The sequence below is a fragment of the Thalassophryne amazonica genome, chromosome 11, assembly GCF_902500255.1.
Source record: "Thalassophryne amazonica chromosome 11, fThaAma1.1, whole genome shotgun sequence".
Lineage (NCBI taxonomy): Eukaryota > Metazoa > Chordata > Actinopteri > Batrachoidiformes > Batrachoididae > Thalassophryne > Thalassophryne amazonica.
In genome coordinates, this window is record NC_047113.1 from 39,314,755 (window position 1) to 39,336,429 (window position 21,675).

The 21,675-nt window shown below is 40.7% G+C and overlaps 1 protein-coding gene across 1 annotated transcript in view; it reads left to right on the forward strand.

Moving 5' to 3' along the window:
- LOC117520725 (BTB/POZ domain-containing protein KCTD16-like) overlaps positions 1–21,272 on the forward strand; it is a 30,802-nt gene extending 9,530 nt beyond the window's left edge. The window contains exon 2 of the mRNA XM_034182027.1: positions 20,697–21,272. Within this exon, the coding sequence (XP_034037918.1) occupies positions 20,697–21,148 (452 nt within the window). The 3' untranslated portion in view covers positions 21,149–21,272. The remainder of the gene's footprint in view (positions 1–20,696) is intronic.
- Positions 21,273–21,675: the final 403 nt, after the last annotated feature.

The following is a 21,675-nucleotide window of genomic DNA, read 5'->3' on the forward strand; positions in this document are numbered from 1 at the left end:
GCTCACCCTTGAAATAACCATCAGACTGATTGCCAGCATGAGGGTGATCATGGCCGATGTGATTTAACAAAAGAATCTGTCATCTCACTGCAGCATGTTGCACGGCATTACCTTAATGACAAACAGGAACGGTAAATGGACTGCAGTCCTGCAGTGATTTTCCATCTGATGCAGATGTACATCGAGCTTTACAATGATGCCTCATATTCACCCAATCACACACACACACACACACACACACACACACACACACACACACACACACACCCACACACACACACACACACACACACACACACACACACACACACACACACAGATGAATATATTGCCATGTAGGGCACTGAACTGCACACTGGAAGTAAACTGTGGATGAAGGAACTTGTCCAAGAGACCTTAGTGAATTTCCTATCTGACAAGGAATCAAACTCCTCCCTACACCTTATCCTCGAGACCATCACCTCTCCACCTCACGTGTGATGGATACAAAACAACTGGGGATCCATTAGCAAGACATGACACAGTCAATATGTAAAACAGTCTCTGTAAAACAGAGGAGAAACAAGCAATGGTCCAGATACACAGAAGAGGATGTGGATGTCCGTGGGGCAACATTGTCCACGAGGAAACAGTTACAAAGACTATCTATGAAAACAGGCAAATGGTTAGAGCACCAGAGATCACCATAACAGGCAGTAGTCCAAAAGCTGCAGGGAAAATGTGAAGAACAGAAGAGGCAGCAAAATGGTCAGCAACAGGAAACAAACAAGCAAACAACATGAGACGAGCAGTGTGGGAGCAAGATGGTCTCACACGTGAACAGTAAGCCAACGTGCACATGAATTGAAAGTCACAGAAATTAACAAAGAAGAAAAATATCAAAATAAACGCAGAAGTGCACAGAATGTGACACTGACAGTGTTTTACTTTAATACCCCCTTTAACTTAAATGGTTTGATACATTAAATCAGTAATGAAGCTCAAGGTGGAATAAGGATTTGGCTAGGTTGATAAACAATTCTAATCAGGAAGGAGACATAAATGTAATGTAATTTGTAACCTTTTAATGTGTGACAAGAGTTTATGTAGCACAGTTAAGAGTAGAATTATGGGGAAAACTGTATTTTTAGCATTTTCTTCAAATTTAACCTTGACATAGGGGAAAGTAAGTGGCAAAGGAGATATTACTGGGGCATTATTTTCCTTTTTTCAGTCTTACAACTGAAGTAGGTGCAAGGATTTACAACCCCAATTCCAATGAAGTTGGGATGTTGGGTAAAATGTAAATAAAAACAGAATACGATTTGCAAATCCTCTTCAAACTATATTCCTTTGAATACACCACAAAGACAAGATATTTAATGTTCAAACTGATAAACTTTTTTGTTTTTGTGCAAATATTTGCTCACTTTGAAATGGATGCCTGCAACACATTTCAAAAAAGCTGGGACAGTGGTATGTTTACCACTGTGTTACATCACCTTTCCTTCTAACAACACTCAATAAGTGTTTGGGAACTGAGGACACTAATTGTTGAAGCTTTGTAGGTGGAATTCTTTCCCATTCTTGCTTGATGTAGGACTTAAGTTGTTCAACAGTCCAAGGTCTCCGTTGTCATATTTTGTGCTTCATAATGCGCCACACATTTTCAATGGGCGACAGGTCTGGACTGCAGGCAGGCCAGTCTAGTACCTGCACTCTTTTACTACGAAGCCACGCTGTTGTAACACATGCAGAATGTGGTTTGGCATTGTCTTGCTGAAATAAGCAGGCAGCCAAATCACAATCAAGGGGTACCAGTGGGGTACACTAAGGGTAGAAATTTGATGTACCTATATTAAATTATTTACAATCAGAAAAAATTATTAAAGGTGTTGTCTAATAAATGCCAAAATATTTTTTATTAACTTCACTTCCTGAAAAGCTAGAGCTGATTTCGAAATGCATGTTTTTTGTGCCAAAGTGTGGTGTACAGACACTACAATTTCATCATTTGTTAAATGATAAGGTGCTGTTATTTAAATATGATGCATATATCAACCCAGAACCAACCTGAAATGATCATTAGTGGGTGTGTGTGTGTTGGGGGTGTGAAGGGTGGGGGGCAGCATATAATTATGTAGTGTTTCTTTATTAGGGAAAATATAACATGTTTTCTCATACATACTTGAATGTTACATACATTACAGCATGGAAATGAGCTTTGCATTATTTATTGTAACTCTAATACAACCGGTTTCTATGTTTGTAGACCAGACTTGCAGCACAAAATATCTGGGTGTACGGACACTACATTTTACAAACCTGAATTCCAAATCAGCCTTGCTGATTTACACGAAATATCAGTTGTTGCATGTAAATATAATTTTAGTTGTTACTAAAGAAATTTGAACTTTTCAATGAAATAATATTGCTAAACTAGATCGATCTAAACCATTTAAATAGTGGTGTACGGACACTGATTTTTGTGAAATATTAAGGGTCATATTTCTCGAGACATAAATCCAGAATTTATCGAGACAGCGATCACTAAATCTATTTCGATCAAAGTGTCATTGTGTATCAAATAACAGTGTTATGGTCACTCAGAAATATGCATATTTACTTTAAAACAGAACATTTTCTGTCAATGATGTGAAAAAGATTGATTTCATAATGGCAAACATGAATGCAACAATCGGCCATATCAGCGTTGCTTGTCAGCAATAAGTAAAATACAAATCACACGTTACCATTCCAACAACCACATTTAACTTGCAGAAATATTAAACATTGTTTGCCAAAGGTTGTCTGCATATAAGATACGTTCTTCGTAATACTTTGATGAAATCAGTACCACAATAACATCAAAACAGTGGTTTCTAGTTGTTTAATAATACACAATAATTTTAAAAAGAACATTGCAAATTTCAACAAACTGTGCACTGTGGTTCATTTCAGTACCATGAAACTAACAAACACATGCAAATCATTCACTGGCAAGACATTAAATTGTAAATCACATATGACAAAGATTTGGGACCTGTATCCCTTGATTGTGATCTGGCTGAGGGACGTCCCTGAAAAAGATGATGCTTGGATGGCAGCATGTGTTGCTCCAAAACCTGGATGTACCTTTCAGAATTGTTGGTGCCATCACAGATGTGTAAGTTGCTCATGCCATGGGCACTAACACACCCCCATACCATCACAGATGCTGGCTTTTGAACTTTGCACTGGTAACATGGTAACATGGATGGTCATTTTCCTCTTCTGTCCAGAGGACACAACGTCCATGATTTCCAAAAACAATTTGAAATGTGGACTCATCAGACCACAGCAAACTTTTCCACTTTGCATCTGTTCATTTCAAATGAGCTCCAGCCCAGAGAAGGAGGTGGTGTTTCTGGATGTTGTTGATGTATGGCTTTTGCTTTGCATGGCAGAGTTTTAACTTGCACTTGTAGATGTAGCAACGAACTGTGTTAACTGACAATGGTTTTCTGAAGTGTTCCTGAGCCCCGCGGTAAGATCCTTTACACAATGATGTCAGTTTTTAATGCAGTGCTGCCTGAGGGATCGAAGGTCACAGGCATTCAATGTTGGTTTTCGGCCTTGCTGCTTACGTGTAGAAGGTTCTCCAGATTCTCTGAATCCTCTGATTATATTAGGGACTGTAGATGATGGAATCCATAAATTCTTTGCAATTGAACGTTGAGAAACGTTGTTCGTAAACTGTTGGGCTATTTTTTCATGCAGTTGTTCACAAAGTGGTGATCCTCGCCCCATCTTTGCTTGTGAATGGCTCAGCCTTTTGGGGATGCTGCTTTTATACCCAATCATGACACTCACCTGTTTCCAATTAGGTGTTCTTTGAGCATTCATCAACTTTCCCAGTCTTTTGTTGCCCCTTCCCAACTTTTTTGAGTCAAGGTGTGAGCTTCAGGTTACCTGTCTTTGTCCTTGGATAAGATTCTTTGTCAGCAGTGTCTCAGTCCATGGATACCAGTTTTACCTGAAGAAGTAACCGGTGATGGACTGGAGTCCCATCCAGGGAAAGTCAGGCTCTCAGCTGCTTCTTGCTGCAGATTCCAGGGAGAAATACCAGCCAGGGCCTCAGGGCCTCTATAGGACTTCTTCTTCTTTCCACCTACAGCAGATGAGTAATTGGTGTTCTGTACTGTCTTTGTCAATACATAATGGCAACATAAATGCCATGGTGATAAGCAGCGCTAATCTCCTAGTTTGCGTCCTCATTTCAAAAGCACTCTGGGGAGCAGGAGGGTGTTGTCTAATTAAAAAGCTGTCTGGGACCTCAAAATATTTCCTTGTATTCAGTCATTCACTGAAATTACAAATTCGGATGCACTCCAACCAATTTTAAATGCAATAGAAGAGAAGACTATTTGAAATTAATTAGGACACCCCCCCCCCCCCCCCCCCTTTGGTGCATGTCTTTTTAAAAATGAGTTATGCTTTAAAAAAATCAATTCATATATGAAAATTAAATGAAAACTCTGAAAAAATAACCTCATAACCTGGTGTGACATCACTATGTGCAATGTGAAAGACAGCTTCATCCCTCAGAGATGTAGATGGGAGGTGCGTCTCTTCAAAAGGGGAGACGCATACAATACGTACAGATACAGAATGATTATCCTGGCTCTGTTAATAAAACTGTGCAGCCTTCATTTGGGCTGTGAATGTCGTAATGGGTCCTGAACAAAGGCCACAAAAGTGACACACAGAGAGAGACAGAGAGAGGAAGGGAAGTTATCAATTGAGTAGGTGTAATGGAGGCAGAGATTGCGCTGTCCTGCAGCTCAGAGAGAGGCCACACGGAGTCAGGATGGATTGGTAATACTAGAGATGGATGGTGCACCCACGAATAATTCATATAAATCTGAACAAGAAGCTGCACGGGCAGAAAAATGGATGGAGGTGAGGTACGGCTGTGTGTGCTTGTGCCATTATTGTTACAATAGTTGCAGTACTTTGTGCACTAAATCATTTGAAATCAATTTTAGTTTTGTGAAATCCTGCAGATACAAAAAGAAAATATATTTCTGGAATTTTATAAGGTACCTTGCTAATGGTAAGTGTATACAATAGATAATATATGTCACCTTTGTGCTGATTTCATTCTGAGACTTACAATTAGAATTTATACTGACTATGTCTGCATCCATATGTTGGTTTGCTTTCATTTCACTAAAGTATAACTAAGTCAACATGCAGAAGCATAAAAGGCATATTTCACTCCAATCAACATTATCTTTTAAAAAATTGTATCCAACTCTTTAACTCGTCTGAAAAATGCACACAGATTCAGTGCTATTTTTAGCCATAAAAGTGACGTAACCTCAGGTGCTGAGCATTATCTGTCTGAAGGTTACTCCACCTTTTCAGCTACAGTCAACTTCTTCACTTACACCAGGGCCCAGTTTCATAAAGCAGTCTAATCTTTTATTCTTCTAAACTTACTTAGTTACAAAGGTTTGTCGCCCAACATTAGCTGTCTAATATCCGTTTCACATTGATGGCTAAACTTGATTAGCCGTCTAATGTAAGTCGACGATTTTCATGGGCATAGCGGCCTCGCAAGTGCCATTGCCAATACACGTAAAGAGTGCTGAATAGGAGGGATTCTTAAAGAAAAAACTAACAGGTCTGTGAGAGCCAGAATTCTTGCTGGTTGGTAAGGGATGAAATACTTATTTCATCCAATAAAATGCAAATTCATTATTTAAAAATCATACAATGTGATTTTCTGAATTTTCTTTTTAGATTTTGTCTCATATTTGAAATGAACCTATGATAAAAATTCCAGACCTCTCCATTCTTTGTAGGTGGGAAAACTTGCAAAATCGACAGTGGATCAAATACTTATTTGGCTCACTGTATATAAATAAATGCTGCAATAACTACATACACAATTACATAACAAATAACTAAAATAACACACAGAATCATCACAGAACATCACAGAACACAGAAACAGAGTGACACTTTGTTCTGTGGGCTGAAAGAACAAGTGGGCGTGGCCGCAGACAGCAGCAGCTGTTGAGATCTCTGGGCCCGCGATTCACAGCTGGAGTTCTGCTACTAACCTATAAAACTATTCATGGCTGGCACCATCCCTACCTAGCTGACCTAATTAAACCTTACGTACTGGCCCGGGCTTTACATTCTCAGGGTGCAGGACTACTTTGTGGTCCCTAAGGTGAATAAGAAGTCTGCGGGTCACAGAACTTTCTTTTTATCGTGCCCCTGTTCTGTGGAATGATCTCCCTGCGTCAATAAAACAGTCAGATTCTGTGGAGAATTTTCAAGTCCAGACTTAAGACACACTTATTTTCCCTTTCATATGGCTAGCATACTGGTACAGTTTTTGGTGTTACGCTTTTTACCTCTTTTAATTCATTTATTAGTAATTGGAGCGGGCTGCGGCCTCAAACTTACCTAAATTCTGGGTCTTTAGTGAAGGTTAGGGCTAGTGGCCGGCGATCAACCTTAGTACTTCTCTGTTTTTCTTGTTTAATGCTGGCAAATTATACAGTATTTTTTGTCTTTCTGATGCCCGATTCTGTGTTTTCTCTCTGTTTAAGGTGCAGCTCCATCCAGAGATGGGAGTTGTATTCGTGTTGGCGATGCTCCTGTCCTGTGCGCCAATAGCATTTCTTGTATATTCGTCCGTGAATTGTTCTGTAATTTATGTTTGTAGCATGGCCCAAGCAGAGGGTCACCCCTTTGAGTCTGGTCTGCTTGAGGTTTCTTCCTCAGAGGGAGTTTTTCCTTACCACTGTTGCTCTGGGGGTTGGTAAGGTTAGACCTTACCTGTGTGAAGCGCTTTTTGATGGCAACTCTGTTGTGATGTGGCGCTATATAAATGAAAATAAATTGAAATTGAGAACACGTACTGTGTTTTGAAGGACATGACCTTACAACTCTACACTGTGAGGCACATGCATGTGCTTGCTGTCCTCACATGGAAATACATAAAAACATATCGCCTTTGCCATGGACTGGAGCGGCCGCTCACTGGACACGAGCGCCGTTCGCTGGACACATGCATCTCTCGCTGGCAGGCTGGGCCAGCAGATGTGGACATGATAAGCGCGCACTGATTCATTCATGTCATTTCATAACTGTACATCTATCAATATGGGTCATCTACAAAGGAACAGAAGGATTACACTTGTATTGTTCGCTCAATAAGAAGGATTAAATATTAGAAATTGCAGGGTTTTTTGTATGGTGGGTGGTTTTTATGCTTTTCCTCCACAGTGGCGGTGCGATGTGGTGCAACACGTTCCAGCTGCTTGCACTATGTTCATGCATACACATGAGTGTGCACAAAACCATCGCCGCTGTATCATGCATGCCTGTCCGACCGTGTGTCCCTCCCGACAGCAGGTGGAATGTTTCACGGCTCCCCATTTTTTCTTTTGTTTGTGGATTTTCTTCCGGTTTCTGCTTCTTTCGTCCAACATCGTGTTACATATGTGTGAAGGGGCCCATAGTATTGAACAGTGCAGGTGCCAGAACACATCCCTGAGGAACACCAGAAATCACTGGGAAGAAGTCAGAGATTCTGCATCTGAACCACATTGTCCTCATATAGGCTGAATATGATGTCAAGCATCTTAATCCTGGTTGTCTTCTTTTTCTTCTTCCAGCTAATCTTAAACTTAATCTTAAACTCCTGTGCTATACCATATCATGGCATCATATCATGATGATCCCTGGAGAGGCACCTACAGTTATTTAGATCGTGCAGCTATTTAGATTGTGACATGCAGGCAGTGGTGGGCACAGATAACCAAAAAATTAACTTTGATTACAGATAATCAGATAACTGAAAAGTTATTTTTGATAATGATAAAACAATAAACCACCCAAAAATGTATCGGAAGTTACAGATAACCGATAAATTCCAGTATTGTCTCTGGTACATTTGCAACTACTAATAAACTGAATTTGATCGCTTCTGGTAGCATCAAAAGCGACAACAGACCCAAACAATGAGCCCACACTTCTGTCTTTGAACATCTTATCCCCCTGCTGGAAGCTCTTGTTTACTACATGGCTTCCAGCACAGACACAAGCTGAGAGCAGCCACAAAGCCCAGCTCTCTACCCAATCACAATGCTCCGGTCAGGCCGAGGTCTTGAAAAATAAAGCAGTGCTGACTTATAGAATAGAATAGATAGATAGAATAACTCCATTAATGTCAATTCTGCCATTTGTACAAAGTTAAAATATAACATATATCTTTTAATGTTGAATAATGCACTAATTCTGAGGTTTTGCAACAAACAGACAGATCACAAAGGATTCTGGGTAAAATGTGCCTCTGCTAAACACTGATTGGTTCAGTAATTCATTATGTAAACCAACACGTTAATGTGACGTGTGTCGTGTGTTGGGGTTTACAGATAAATGTGCTTTTGTAAAATATTCCAATTTTTTCTTTGTAAAAACAGGCATTTTTACAGAGCCCTGGAAGTGTCATCGCAAAATGTTTTGCATGTGGAGAGAATGTGCGCTCATTTTATTATATTGTGCACACGTTTTATGATGCTATGCACGTTTTATGATATTGTGCGCACGTTTTATTATATTGTAAAACGTGCACTCAGTATTGTCTTGACACATAAATGTTGGCTCACCGCGCTGCGAGATCTCAGTAACATTGAGAACTGCATTGAGACGCTCTGATCAGTCTGCACACAGACAACACCATTAACATCGCAACATAAAACTATTTTTATATTGTGCCTAAAACTCTTGTGAATATATTCTCTGGGTTTATAGACATTGTTATTGTGTTTATTTTATGTAAACATGTGAGAATCACAGGCTGTCTCTCCGTTATTTTCAATGGGAGCTGCTGTGAGCTACAATCGCTTCCTGATCATGTTGTTCTGGGGGAAAGTGAAGTTTGCTCTTTAACGTCTTGATTATTGTTCTTTACAACACTGTTTGTCCTCTTTGTTTGAGACAAGTATATATAATATGTCTGAAATTCGGTTTGCGTTTATTAAATTCCATGCAGATTAAACGTAGCAGACATGAATTATTTGTTATAATTGTTTTAGCAAGTTTTCAGGGTATCATGCAGCAGTCTCTTATTAACGTGAGGAAAAGCATAAAAAATACATTTTGTAGTATAATATTAATTTACAACTGTCATCTTGTTGATTCTCTATATGTTGTTTGACTGCAGCGACTCTGGCACGCAAGAGGTTATGGGATACATCAATAGGGCGAATGAACACTACTGGCCAGTAGATAGCAGTAGAGACCTTGAAAACTTGCCAAAACAAAATTTCAGATAATCCGTGTCTGCTACATTTAAGATGTGTGGAATTTAATAAACGCAGACACAATAACAATGTCTACAAACCCAGAGAATATATTCACGAGAGTTTTAGGCACTAGAGTTTAATGCTGTTGTCTGTAGAGCCTGATCAGAGTGTTTCAAATACATTTCTCATGTCGTGAACGTACTGAGATTACCCTATCCTACCCATAATGCACTGCTGGGCACAGCATATATCCACACTAAAACCTTAAAAATTAGCGCATTACTTTGGTTAAAAGTTGAACCATAAGTTAAAAATGTATGCCTCTGGATGACTTGGGTGATATTGCCCGCGTATCAGTATGGGGTTAAAAGAAATTAGGTTTTTTTTGGGGGGGGGGGGGGGACCAGTTCTCCTTTGACTGCAGAGAATAGAGCGGTTTCTTCTTAAAGCAGCTCTTCTCTGTTTTGCAGAGGGTAGAACTACACATCAGCTACAAAACATTTAACAGGTAGGTGCTCAACTGATTTTAAGTTTTATAAATATTTGTAGCTGTTCAGCTTTATTTACTACATTGTCGGTCTAAAAGTTATTGGACAAAAATTTATCACAAGATAATTAGTCCAATAATGGATTTTTAAAGTTATCTAAAAAGATAATCCGATAATGAAAACATTACCTTCGATAATTATCGGTTATCGGATTATCAGAACTGTGCCCACCACTGCATGCAGGAGAGCAGAGCTGAGAGTTTCTTTGTTTTTGTTTTTGTTTTTTTTCTCCTGTGAAAAAATGATTCAGGAGCAAAGTTTGCACTGCAAGTTCTTTGTTGTGTTACGTACATTCTTTTTTTTTTTAAGGCTGATGCTTGGAATTATTAAATATACTTTCCTCAGGTGTTTGCCTCTTTTTGAATATCTCATCTTGGCATTTTGACAGGGTGAGAGATAAGAACTTTGTATCTTTTTCCCTTCATCCTCTTGTGGCATCACTAATGTGATGACACGAGCTCCCCGAATGCTCAGGACACTTCCTTGCTTCCTCACTGCCTCGTCTCACTTGGTGAAAGAGGACACGGAAGTTGGGTAAGGGAAATGGTCTTCAGGAGTAAGCTAATGTGAAGATTTTTTTGTTCATCTTTCTGTCAGCGAGACACAGTGGCAGCCACCCTCTGACTCACAGAGGAGAAAACACTGAGTCGACTCGTCTTTAACAAACACTGAGAGGAGTTGCCACTTCACTCATGGAAAACAAATAACAGGCCAGGAAAGTGTGTGAACTGCTCTATATCTTTGGTTTAGATCATGCAAAATTCATTGTTCTTCCAGATAATTCCTCACAAACAGATGCTTCAGCAGTTCATGCTGTCTACATGGTAGCAATTAAGACTGACAAATTCTACAAACATGTATTGTGACTATTTGGCAGAAGGAGCCATGCAGCAATACATTAGTTCGGGTGTACACAGAGTGCTGAAGTAATATTTTTGCAGCAAATATGGAAATGGATTTCCCACTCTGTATGGACAGCTTTTGCAAGTTAAGCCTTTTTTGTGCTGCAAGGACGCGTTGGCCTAATTTATGAACTAACAAGCATGTAAACTACACTGGTCCTGAGGCAGTGGCACAGTAAAAGTTATTTGGGTAATGGGATATTGCAGCTGGAAAACATAGAACTGTGACTAACATCAAAGTGTCCCCTCTAATATGAGCAAGAGCTCCTGCCTAACTGCAAAAAACCTGACAGAAGCAATTACTCCAGCATCCACAACTTATATAATAAAAAAATGTAATTTCAGAAGAATCTGTGTAATCTATCTATCTATCTATCTATCTATACAACCTCACAGCAGTTTGTGTGACTGGGTTATGGAAAGTACGTTAATCTGTGGGTTCACGACAGGGGTACAAAAATGGGGCATTTTTTTGGAACAGAGGCATGAATTAATTCTGTGACAGGAGGCACAAAATGTGGGGTGAAGGGGGGCTGGGGGATTATGGTTAACGTTTGGGGAGGGTACACACTTACACTATGGTTATGGTTAGAGTTAGGAGAAGGAGAAGATTATAAATAGCAAAATAAAAAAACTGTGTCACGAAAAGCGGGGGCATGGAAAAAAAAAAAAACGTGAGAATGATATATATATAATTTCCATACTGGATTGGTTGAGGCCCGGGTTAGCAATGACAGCCACCGGTGCTGTTGCTCAAAAGGGTGCCGGCAGAAATTGGGCTACTGTTGAGCGACGAAGAAGAAGAGGAGGAAAACATGTTCAGAGATGGTAGGAGAGGAGGAAAACTAGAAGGGTGGAAGTGAGAGTTGGGACTTTGAATGCTGGCAGTATGACTGATAAAGTGAGAGACCTAGCTGATATGATGGAGAGGAGAAAGGAAGATAGATTGTGAGTACAAGAGACAAAGTGGAAGGGAAGTAAGACCAGGAGCATAGGTGGTAGGTTCAAGTTGTTATATCATGGTGAGGATAGGAAGAGAAATGGTGTTGGGGTCATTTTAAAGGAATAGTATATTAAGAGTGTGTTGGAGGTTAAGTGAGTGTCTGACAGGGTGATGAGTGTGAAGTTGGAAATTGAAGGGCTGATGATGAATATCATCAGTGCATATGCCCCACAGGTAGGTTGCAAGATGAAGGAGAAAGAAGATTCTGGACCGAGTTAGATGAGGTGGTGGAGAGTGTGCCCAAGCATGAAAGCGTGATGATAGGAGTGGACTTTAGTGGGCATGTTGGTGAAGGGAACAGAGGTGATGAAGAAGTAATGGGTAGATATGGTATCAAGGACAGCAATGGGGAATGGCAGATGATGTTGATTTGCAAAAAGGATGGAAATGGATGTGGTGAACACCTACTTTAAGAAAAGGGAGGAGCACAGGGTGACATAAGAGTGGAGGAAGGTGCACACTTGGACTACATTCTAGGAGATGCAAGATAAAAGAAATTACAGACTGCAAGATGGTGGCAGGAGAGAGTGTAGCTAGACAGCATAGGATTGTGGTTCATAGGATGACTTTACAGGTGAAGAAGAACAAGAGAGTGAGAGCCCAAGACTGTTGTGTGAAATTCAGTGAGCAGGTGAGACAGGCACTGGATGGAGGGGAAGCAATTTTTGACAACTGGAAAAGTACTGCAGATGTGTTGAGGGAGACAGCTAGGAAGGTACAGGACGTGACATCCGGACAGAGGAAGGAAGACTTGGTGGTGGAACAAAGATGTCCAGGAAAGCATAAGGAGAAAGAGGATAGCAAAAATGAATTGGGCTCATCGGAGAGATAAAGAAAGTAGACAGGAGTACAAAGAGATGTGGCGTAAGGCGAAAAGAGAAGTGGCAAAAGCTAAGGAAAAGGCATTTAGTGAGCTGTACAAGAAATTGAGTAGTAAGGGAGGAGAAAAGGACTTGTACCAATTGGCCAAACAAAGGGACAGAGCTGGAAAGGATGTGCAGCTTCTCAGCTTTCAACGTGTAAGTTTGTGGACATGACTGCACCCAGGACTGCTGTGCTGTGAAAACAGTCATCATCAGAAACCCAGATGAGTCAGTGCAGAAAATAAAACAAACATACACACTAACATCAGGCAAGAAACCCACTGGCATTTGCAGTTGTGTTTCTCAGCATCCTCAAACTTCAGTCCGCATTATGTACAATTTCCCTGTCATTAAAATAAGTTGTATTAGTGGCACTGTGTCATTTAATTCCAGGCAGTTGCGTTTCTATAAAAGTGTAACCTCACTCAGGCACCGGGCACACATCACTGGCTTCATGAAGTCTAAGGATACCTCGTCTGACACGCCGTCCACGGTGCAGAACTTGGCTCCGTCTCTCTGTGTTACTGTGTTATTTATGAGTTGTGCAGACGCTGCCTGCATGGTGTGAGGACAGGCCTTGCTTTTTTTTTTTTTTTTTTTTTTTTTTTTTTTTTTTTTTTTTATGTGGCTGCAATATGAGCTGCTGGGCAGGTTTTATAGAGCTAAAACAAACAATGCAATCAGTGTCTTCTCTGAAAAGATACCAAAGTGTTTGATACACTTTTGCTTGTTTACAGTGGATCCGGAAAGTATTCACAGCCCTTCAGTTTTTCTACATTTTGTTATGTTACAGCCTTATTCCAAAATGGATGAAATACATTTTTTCCACAACAATTCTACACACAATACCCCCATAATGACAATGTGAAAAAAGTTTTTTTTTAAGATTTTTGCAAATTTATTTAAACAAACAAACAAACAAACAAAACTAAGAAATCATACATGTACATAAGTATTCACAGCTTTTGCCATGAAGCTCATAATTGAGGTCAGGTGCATCCTTGAGATGTTTGTACAGCTTAACTTGAGTCCACCTGGGCTAAATTCAGCTGATTTGAAAAGACACACACCTGTCTATATATAAGGTCCCACAGTTGACAGTGCATGTCAGAGGACAAACCAAGCATGAAGTCAAAGGAATTATCTGTAGCCCTCTGAGACAGGATTGTCTCGAGGAAGAAATCTGGGAAGGGTACAGAAATATTTCTGCTGCGTTGAAGGTCCCAATGAGCACAGTGGCCTCCATCATCCATAAATGGAAGAAGTTCAGATCCACCAGGACTCTTCCTAGAGTTGGCCGCCCGTCTAAACTCAACAATCGGGGGAGAAGGGCCTTAGTCAGGGAGGTGACCAAGAACTCGGTCACTCTGTCAGAGCTCCAGCGTTCCTCTGTGGAGAGAGAAGAACCTTCCAGAAGGACAACCATCTCTGCAGCAATCCACCAATCAGGCCTGGCAGCCTACCTGGAGTTTGCTAAAAGGCACCTGAAGGACTCTCAGACCATGAGAAATAAAATTATCTGGTCTGATGAGACAAAGATTGAACTCTTTGGTGTGAATGCCAGGCATCATGTTTGGAGGAAACCAGGCACCATCCCTATTGAAGCATGGTAGTGGCACCATCATGCTGTGAGAATGTTTTTCAGCAGCAGGAACTGTCAGGATTGAGGGTAAAGATGAATGCAGCAATGTACAGAGACATCCTGGATGAAAACCTGCTACAGAGCACTCTTGACCTTAGCCTGGGGCGACGGTTCATCTTTCAGAATGACCCTGAGCAGCACACAGCCAAGATATCAAAGGAGTGGCTTCAGGACAACTCCATGAATGTCTCATGTTCAAATGCCTGAATGAATCAGGAGAGTCTGCACCAAGTGACCTGCAGGTCCTATTACGGTAAGAAAAAACTGTTCATTCTTATTCAAAGCAAAAATACTTTTATTGTAATGATTTAGTCAAGGACACCAATGCAGAAAACCACAATGTAGGTCAGTTTGAACAAGTTTTATTGTCTAGCAAATAGTTAGGTGAACTACAAAAGCAATAAAGGAAGGAAGAATACACTGGGTTGGTTCAGGTACAAAAAATATCAGTCCACAATAGCCTCAGTTTCTTGGGGGGAGGGGAGGGGGACAGGAGATTAATCCAGAGTCAGGTGAAGATCATTAATAGCAATAGTCTTTCCAGGGAACAAGAGGCAGAATTGCCCAAAACAAGGAATTCTCATACCAGAGTCCAAACAGCAGGCAAAAGACAGGAATACAGATTGGCAATGAGAGTCAATAATGTGAGATCAAAAACACTATAACCAGAGCAAAAACATGAGGCAAAAACAGATTTCTGGAACAACAGCAAAAGTCATGTAATGTGAAGTCACGCTAGAGATCAGGGCAGGACATAATATAATCTGGCAACTCAGAGACCCTCTCACAGCATTTAGAAAGAACGTGAAGCAATTAAACCCAGAAATGTGTGAACACGCACACACAGAGGTCAACAACCTGGAAATCAAAATAAACACAGGAGAAACATCAGAAAGCACACGACAGGTGAACACGACTAACTAACATGGAGGGAAAATTATCAGAAACAACCCAGAGTAGCCAGAACAGAAAAACAGGACTGGAACCAAAATGTGAATGATGACATATACCAGGTATACACAGGTGGGACGCGTTTTGATTTGGTCATGTAGTCAATGAGTTCATAGTTTTCTATTCATGTTTGAATGTGTGATTAGAGCTTGCAATGTGTTTGTGTATTAAAGCACAGGCTGTTATGCAAATAAACTGCATACATACTGCACAAACCTTCCATGACATCAACCTTAGGTTTTCTGAAGAGTAGGATTGATACTCAAATAGATGCCCAGATGGCGCTACATGTCACCATCCAGGCAGTGCCTTACTCAGGCTTGCTCCCGGAAAACTCATAAAAGGGTCAAGGGGTGGCATGTGGGCAAGACCAGCAGGTATTTTTATGAGGGAGGAATCAAGCATATATAGCTTGTTATATCACGATTGAGCGGATCCTTGTCATGTGATTGGTGGCTTGTGACATGACATGGATTATTCGTACCATTTGCCGTTGTGTTTTATTGACCGTGCAATTGTTCCACTGCGCTGTCTGGAGGCTGTTAGCAGGAAGTTAGAATGTAAAGCTGGACTAATTTCTAACATGATTTTTTACTCTTTTTTTTTTTGCTTCCCTGGGGATGTGCACAGTCTTTTTTATTTATTTTTTTTGGTAGTACACGTGTGCACAAGTGCCGACCTGGTTGCACGTGTGAGCAGGGGACAACGACTCTACCAAGACGACGATGTGATTGAGCTAACTGACGCTTCTAATTCTTGTAACACACATACATACACAAAATCCACTCCGCTGTATGCCATCTGGATGCATGAAGAACTGTTCAGATGAAAAGCTGAAAAGCTGTCATGATTTTTGGCTGGACTGAGGAACTACACAAAGTCTCTTTTTTTTTTTTATGGAAGTCCGAAGTCAGTGCACAGCATCATCGGACTGGAAGAGAGGAGGTGATGGTCTAGTGGCTAAGGTGTTGAGTCCAGAAGATCATGGGTTCAAATCCCCACCTGACTGGAAAGTCACTAAGGGCCCTTGGGCAAGGCCTTTAATCCCCTATTGCTCCCGGTGTGTAGCAAGCGCCTTGTATGGCAGCACCCTGACATTGGGGTGAATGTGAGGCATAATTGTAAAGCACGTTGAGCGTCTGATTCAGATGGAAAAGCGCTATATAAATACAGTCCATTTGGAAGAGTGTTCCATGATGCATAACACAAAATGGCTGACACACAAATGTCCTTGTAAAACTTTGAAGTCCGTTTCCTGTCCAATTCTTTTTGGAGGTCTCACTGTGATAAAAGAACCTAACAGGACTACACGTCACAATTTGGTCTTTAGCAGCAGTGGTACACCAAAATGTAAGTCACTTTTCTGTTGTTTATAAATTAATAAAATATCAAATGAAAAGGATCTATTTAAGCTGTTATATAAAACAAACAAATAATGAATGTTTTTATATTCTTTCAATGGAATGAATATTTAATTCGGTGAAAGCTGAAACAAACCATTCAACTTTGCCTCGTTGAATCGTTTGTTCCAGCTTTCACCTCATGAAATATTCATACAACCCCTGGCAAAAATTATGGAATCACTGGCCTCGGAGGTTGTTTAATTTTGTAGAAAAAAGCAGATCACAGACATGACACAAAACTAAAGTCATTTCAAATGGCAACTTTCTGGCTTTAAGAAACACTATAAGAAATGAAGAAAAAAAGATTGTGGCAGTCAGTAACGGTTACTTTTTTAGACCAAGCAGAGGAAAAAAATATGGAATCACTCAATTCTGAGGAAAAAATTATGGAATCACCCTGTAAATTTTCATCCCCAAAACTAACACCTGCATCATATCAGATCTGCTCGTTAGTCTGCATCTAAAAAGGAGTGAACACACCTTGGAGAGCTGTTGCACCAAGTGGACTGACATGAATCATGGCTCCAACACGAGAGATATCAATTGAAACAAAGGAGAGGATTATCAAACTCTTAAAAGAGAGTAAATCATCACGCAATGTTGCAAAAAATGTTGGTTGTTCACAGTCAGCTGTGTCTAAACTCTGGACCAAATACAAACAACATGGGAAGGTTGTTAAAGGCAAACATACTGGTAGACCAAGGAAGACATCAAAGCGTCAAGACAGAAAACTTAAAGCAATATGTCTCAAAAATCGAAAAATGTACAACAAAACAAATGAGGAACGAATGGGAGGAAACTGGAGTCAACGTCTGTGACCAAACTGTAAGAAACAGCCTAAAGGAAATGGGATTTACATACAGAAAAGCTAAACGAAAGGCATCATTAACACCTAAACAGAAAAAAACAAGGTTACAATGGGCTAAGGAAAAGCAATTGTGGACTGTGGATGACTGGATGAAAGTCATATTCAGTGATGAATCTCGAATCTGCATTGGGCAAGGTGATGATGCTGGAACTTTTGTTTGGTGCCTTTCCAATGAGATTTATAAAGATGACTGCCTGAAGAGAACATGTACATTTCCACAGTCATTGATGATATGGGGCTGCATGTCAGGTAAAGGCACTGGGGAGATGGCTGTCATTACATCATCAATAAATGCACAAGTTTATGTTGATATTTTGCACAATTGAAAGGATGTTTGGGGATGATGAAATCATTTTTCAAGATGATAATGCATCTTGCCATAGAGCAAAAACTGCAAAAACATTCCTTGCAACAAGACACATAGGGTCAATGTCATGGCATAGGGTTAATGTCAATGAGCAAATCTGATTTGATGCAGGTGTTAATTTGGGGGATGAAAATTTACAGGGTGATTCCATAATTTTTTCCTCAGAATTGAGTGATTCCATATTTTTTTCCTCTGCTTGGTCTAAAAAAGTAACCGTTACTGACTGCCACAATCTTTTTTTCTTGATTTTTTATAGTGTTTCTTAAAGCCAGAAAGTTGCCATTTGAAATGACTTTAGTTTTGTGTCATGTCTGTGATCTGCTTTTTTTCTACAAATTAAAACAAACTGAATGAACATCCTCTGAGGCCGGTGATTCCATAATTTTTGCAGGGGTGTACCATGAACTCATAAACATAATAATCTATATTATCTCTTGAGAAGATGATAAAATGTCCTATATGGGATTGTTCAATGAAATGAAAATTTAAAAAATTCTTGGAGCTGCACCCTTTATCAGATCTACTTCAGAAGTTAATAGTTTAGTTTCTTGGCTCCACCATTTCCCCAAGTTAAAAAAAAAAAAAAAAACTCAGTTGAGTTGTTTTTGCATTATCTTGCTCACATTTATTCCAAAGTTACAGATATATATGTGCAGCGTGGGTGGAGGTATGTGCTCTCTGAGCACTCTCTAGTTACCCAAGGCCAAAATATGGCCATCAGGTATTGCAAAGGCCTTGCATCTGTCCGTCCATCTGTCCGTCTGTCTGTGCTCAGCATAAGTCCACTCATATTACTGCCAGTCTTCAAATTCACAGGGAACATTCTTGGGAAACAGAACTTGGACAAGTTCAAAGATGGCTAACCTTGATCTATTTTAAGAGGTCAAAAGGCCGCATTCTGTTTACTATTTTTATGCTCATACGGCCGAGGGTGTTTTAGCATTACGTTATATTTTTGTCATATCGGCACCATTGCTGGATCAAGCAAGATGCAGCATGTCAGTGGCTCATTCCTCTGCATGACTTCGAGATTTTAGGATGCTATTCGTGGGTGTTGGTTTCATGGGTGTTGGCTGGTTTTTGTAAACGGGTTGCCCCTGCAGACAGCCGTGTCCATCCTTTTAAAAACGCTCACCCCCCCACCCCCCACCCCCCCTCCTCCTACCCTCCCACAGCACCTCCTCAATAAAGTGCTTGTGTCCATTTGCCTGATGCTGCTCGTCTGCCAGATTCAGCTGGATTCATTTTCTGTGGGGGGAATTGGTGCGCTGATTGGCCTCTTTACTCATGGATTAGCTATTAAAAAGCTGTTAGCGAGCCGCTCACTATCAGCTCAGTGCAATCATTACACCAGAGATAAAGGTCATTATTACAGTGAGGGCAGAGATGTTAAAACCCCCCTTGAACTCTGTACAGTATAAATTGGTGCACTGCACTGGGAGGAGGTAATGGACAAATTATTGCTCCCTCTGAGATATCGTATCTGCTGAATCTGTTTCATCACATTGGAAAAAGCCATTAAGAGGTTTTCGGAGTCTGTGCATCAGTCTGTTTGATCCTTTGCTGTTGATTTTATTACAAACAGCAGGAACAGTTCTTCCTGTTCGTGCACTTCAGTGAGACTTGGTTCATGGTTATTTCTGGAATGAAAGATGACTGTAGTGTTGACTTTCTTCAGTGACTTGGAACATTTGACAGTATTTGTAAGAAGCAAGATGAGACGAGCATCAAAGATGAGTAAGGTTTTTTGTAGCAGGAGGTCAGAACACCTCCAGGGTCTCTATTCCATCCACTCCACCCTGACCCTGTTCTGTTAGCAGCCCTGATAAATTATGCTTCATGTTTACTTCTGTCGCCTCCCTTAAGATGGCACTCACCTTCATGAGTGAAAAATCTGGCAGAGAATCATAGACCAGCCTTTAATACAGCCAGGCTATTGTTCTGATAAACTGTCAAGGGAAAACAGTTGCTTTTGACTGGGGCAAAATCTTTGCTTTAAATGATGGGAAAACAGTTTCATACCAGATTCAAAGCAATCAATCTGTTTCCGTTGTTATTTTTGCTTTTGATTGATCTGATCTGCATCAAAGTGCTACCCATTTTAATCAGTTTGTCCTCATTACATGTCCTTTTAATGTGGTAACTTGTAAGATGATAGCATTAATTGTTGTTAAGTTATTGTGATCACAATGTGGAGGGGATGGAGTCATCTATCTATCTATTGACCAACTAACTGACTGAACTACCTACCTACCTTCCTACCTATTGTCCAGCTGACCTACCTACCTGCTTGCCTGCCTACCAACCTATCTACCGATCCATTAACCAACCAACTTACCTTACTAACTAACTAACTATTGAACTGTGCATTTGACCAGGTACATGCCTAGGCTTTTCAAAAGCCTATGGCACTAAAATGCATCATTTTTGAGAAAATCTATGCAAATAGACTCTGCCAAAGTGGCAATGATGCATTCCAAAATGCACTTCGTGGATCTGGATCAGCCCTGGGTCCTACATGAGTTGTGTCCATGTGAATTTGACTCCAAATCTGTGATCTGAAAGGGTTAAGTAGACATGTGTCACACCCACAGATCATGGTTGAAAGGCTTTTTAGGGAGCAGCAAACATGTACAGTGCATCACCTCTGTGCAACTCTGCAATGAAATGCCAAAGAAATAACCTGCAGGTTACGTTTTTTACGAGTTTTCCTGTTGATCACCGCCACAGTCAGCTGAACATGAGTTGACGTTTCTTCTCTGCATGAAGTGAATTCTTGCTACAACACAACATGTACTGCAGGCAGACAAACCAGCTCATAAGCATCTGCTTGTGTGTTTTATGTGTGTGTCTTTGCAGGCGGGCCGTCAAGGTGGTCATCTTCCCACTGTGACTGCTGTTGCAAGAGCCACAAAAGTGAGCGTGAGGGAGAGAGCGGCACCTCCTTCAACGAGCTCTCCACCTCCTGTTCTGAAACCCAGTCAGAAGCCAGTTCCCCGCAAGGAACCGTGATCTGCGGCCCGGTGACGCGCGTGTCCAAGATCCAGACATTGGACAGGCCTGTGACAAAAGGACCGGTTCACATGCTGCAGCAGGCAGAGATGCGCCGTAAAACTGACATGCTCCGTGTGCGAACCTTTGGGGTGCGTGACCGAGATGCAGCAAAGAGGAAAGTGAACAAGGAGAAGATGACTCCAGAGCAGGAGCTGGAGAAATGCATCCAGGACTTCCGGCAGATTAGAATTCCAGATCATTTTCCGGAGAGGAAATACATGTGGCAGTCAGAGCTCCTGAGAAAGTATTGCCTCTAAATATGGGTTTGCAAAGAGACAGAAAGGGAGAGGTGGTAGTATCATATCACTGTCTATGAAGGGTGAATAGAGTATATACACTGCACGCATGAGACACTTACTGGAAAGAAACAAAACAAAAAAACAAGAGAAGCACACACAGTAAGGCCATATGAGGCACTGATTTGTAAAGTATGCACAGTACTGTGTACGTTATGCACGTGTGTACATCAGGTTTCTCCTGCAGGAGGTTGCATCATGAACACCGCTCACACCTCAGAGACCTGCAGATGGAGGCCAAGTGTACGGAAAACTACGTCACTAAATCAAGCAACAAATCAACCTCAGGGGCCACATTATTTCAAAGTGTTAATCAGTAAATCACATACTGTACGTGCACTTGTCCACAATATCTGTTTGATTTTTTAATAATTTCCCAAGAGTTAGCAACAAAATATCACTATAACTCCACAGGTAACACATATAGCTGGCGTTGACAACAACACTGCATGTCATTTCACCTTTAGCATATGCAATATCAAACTTTC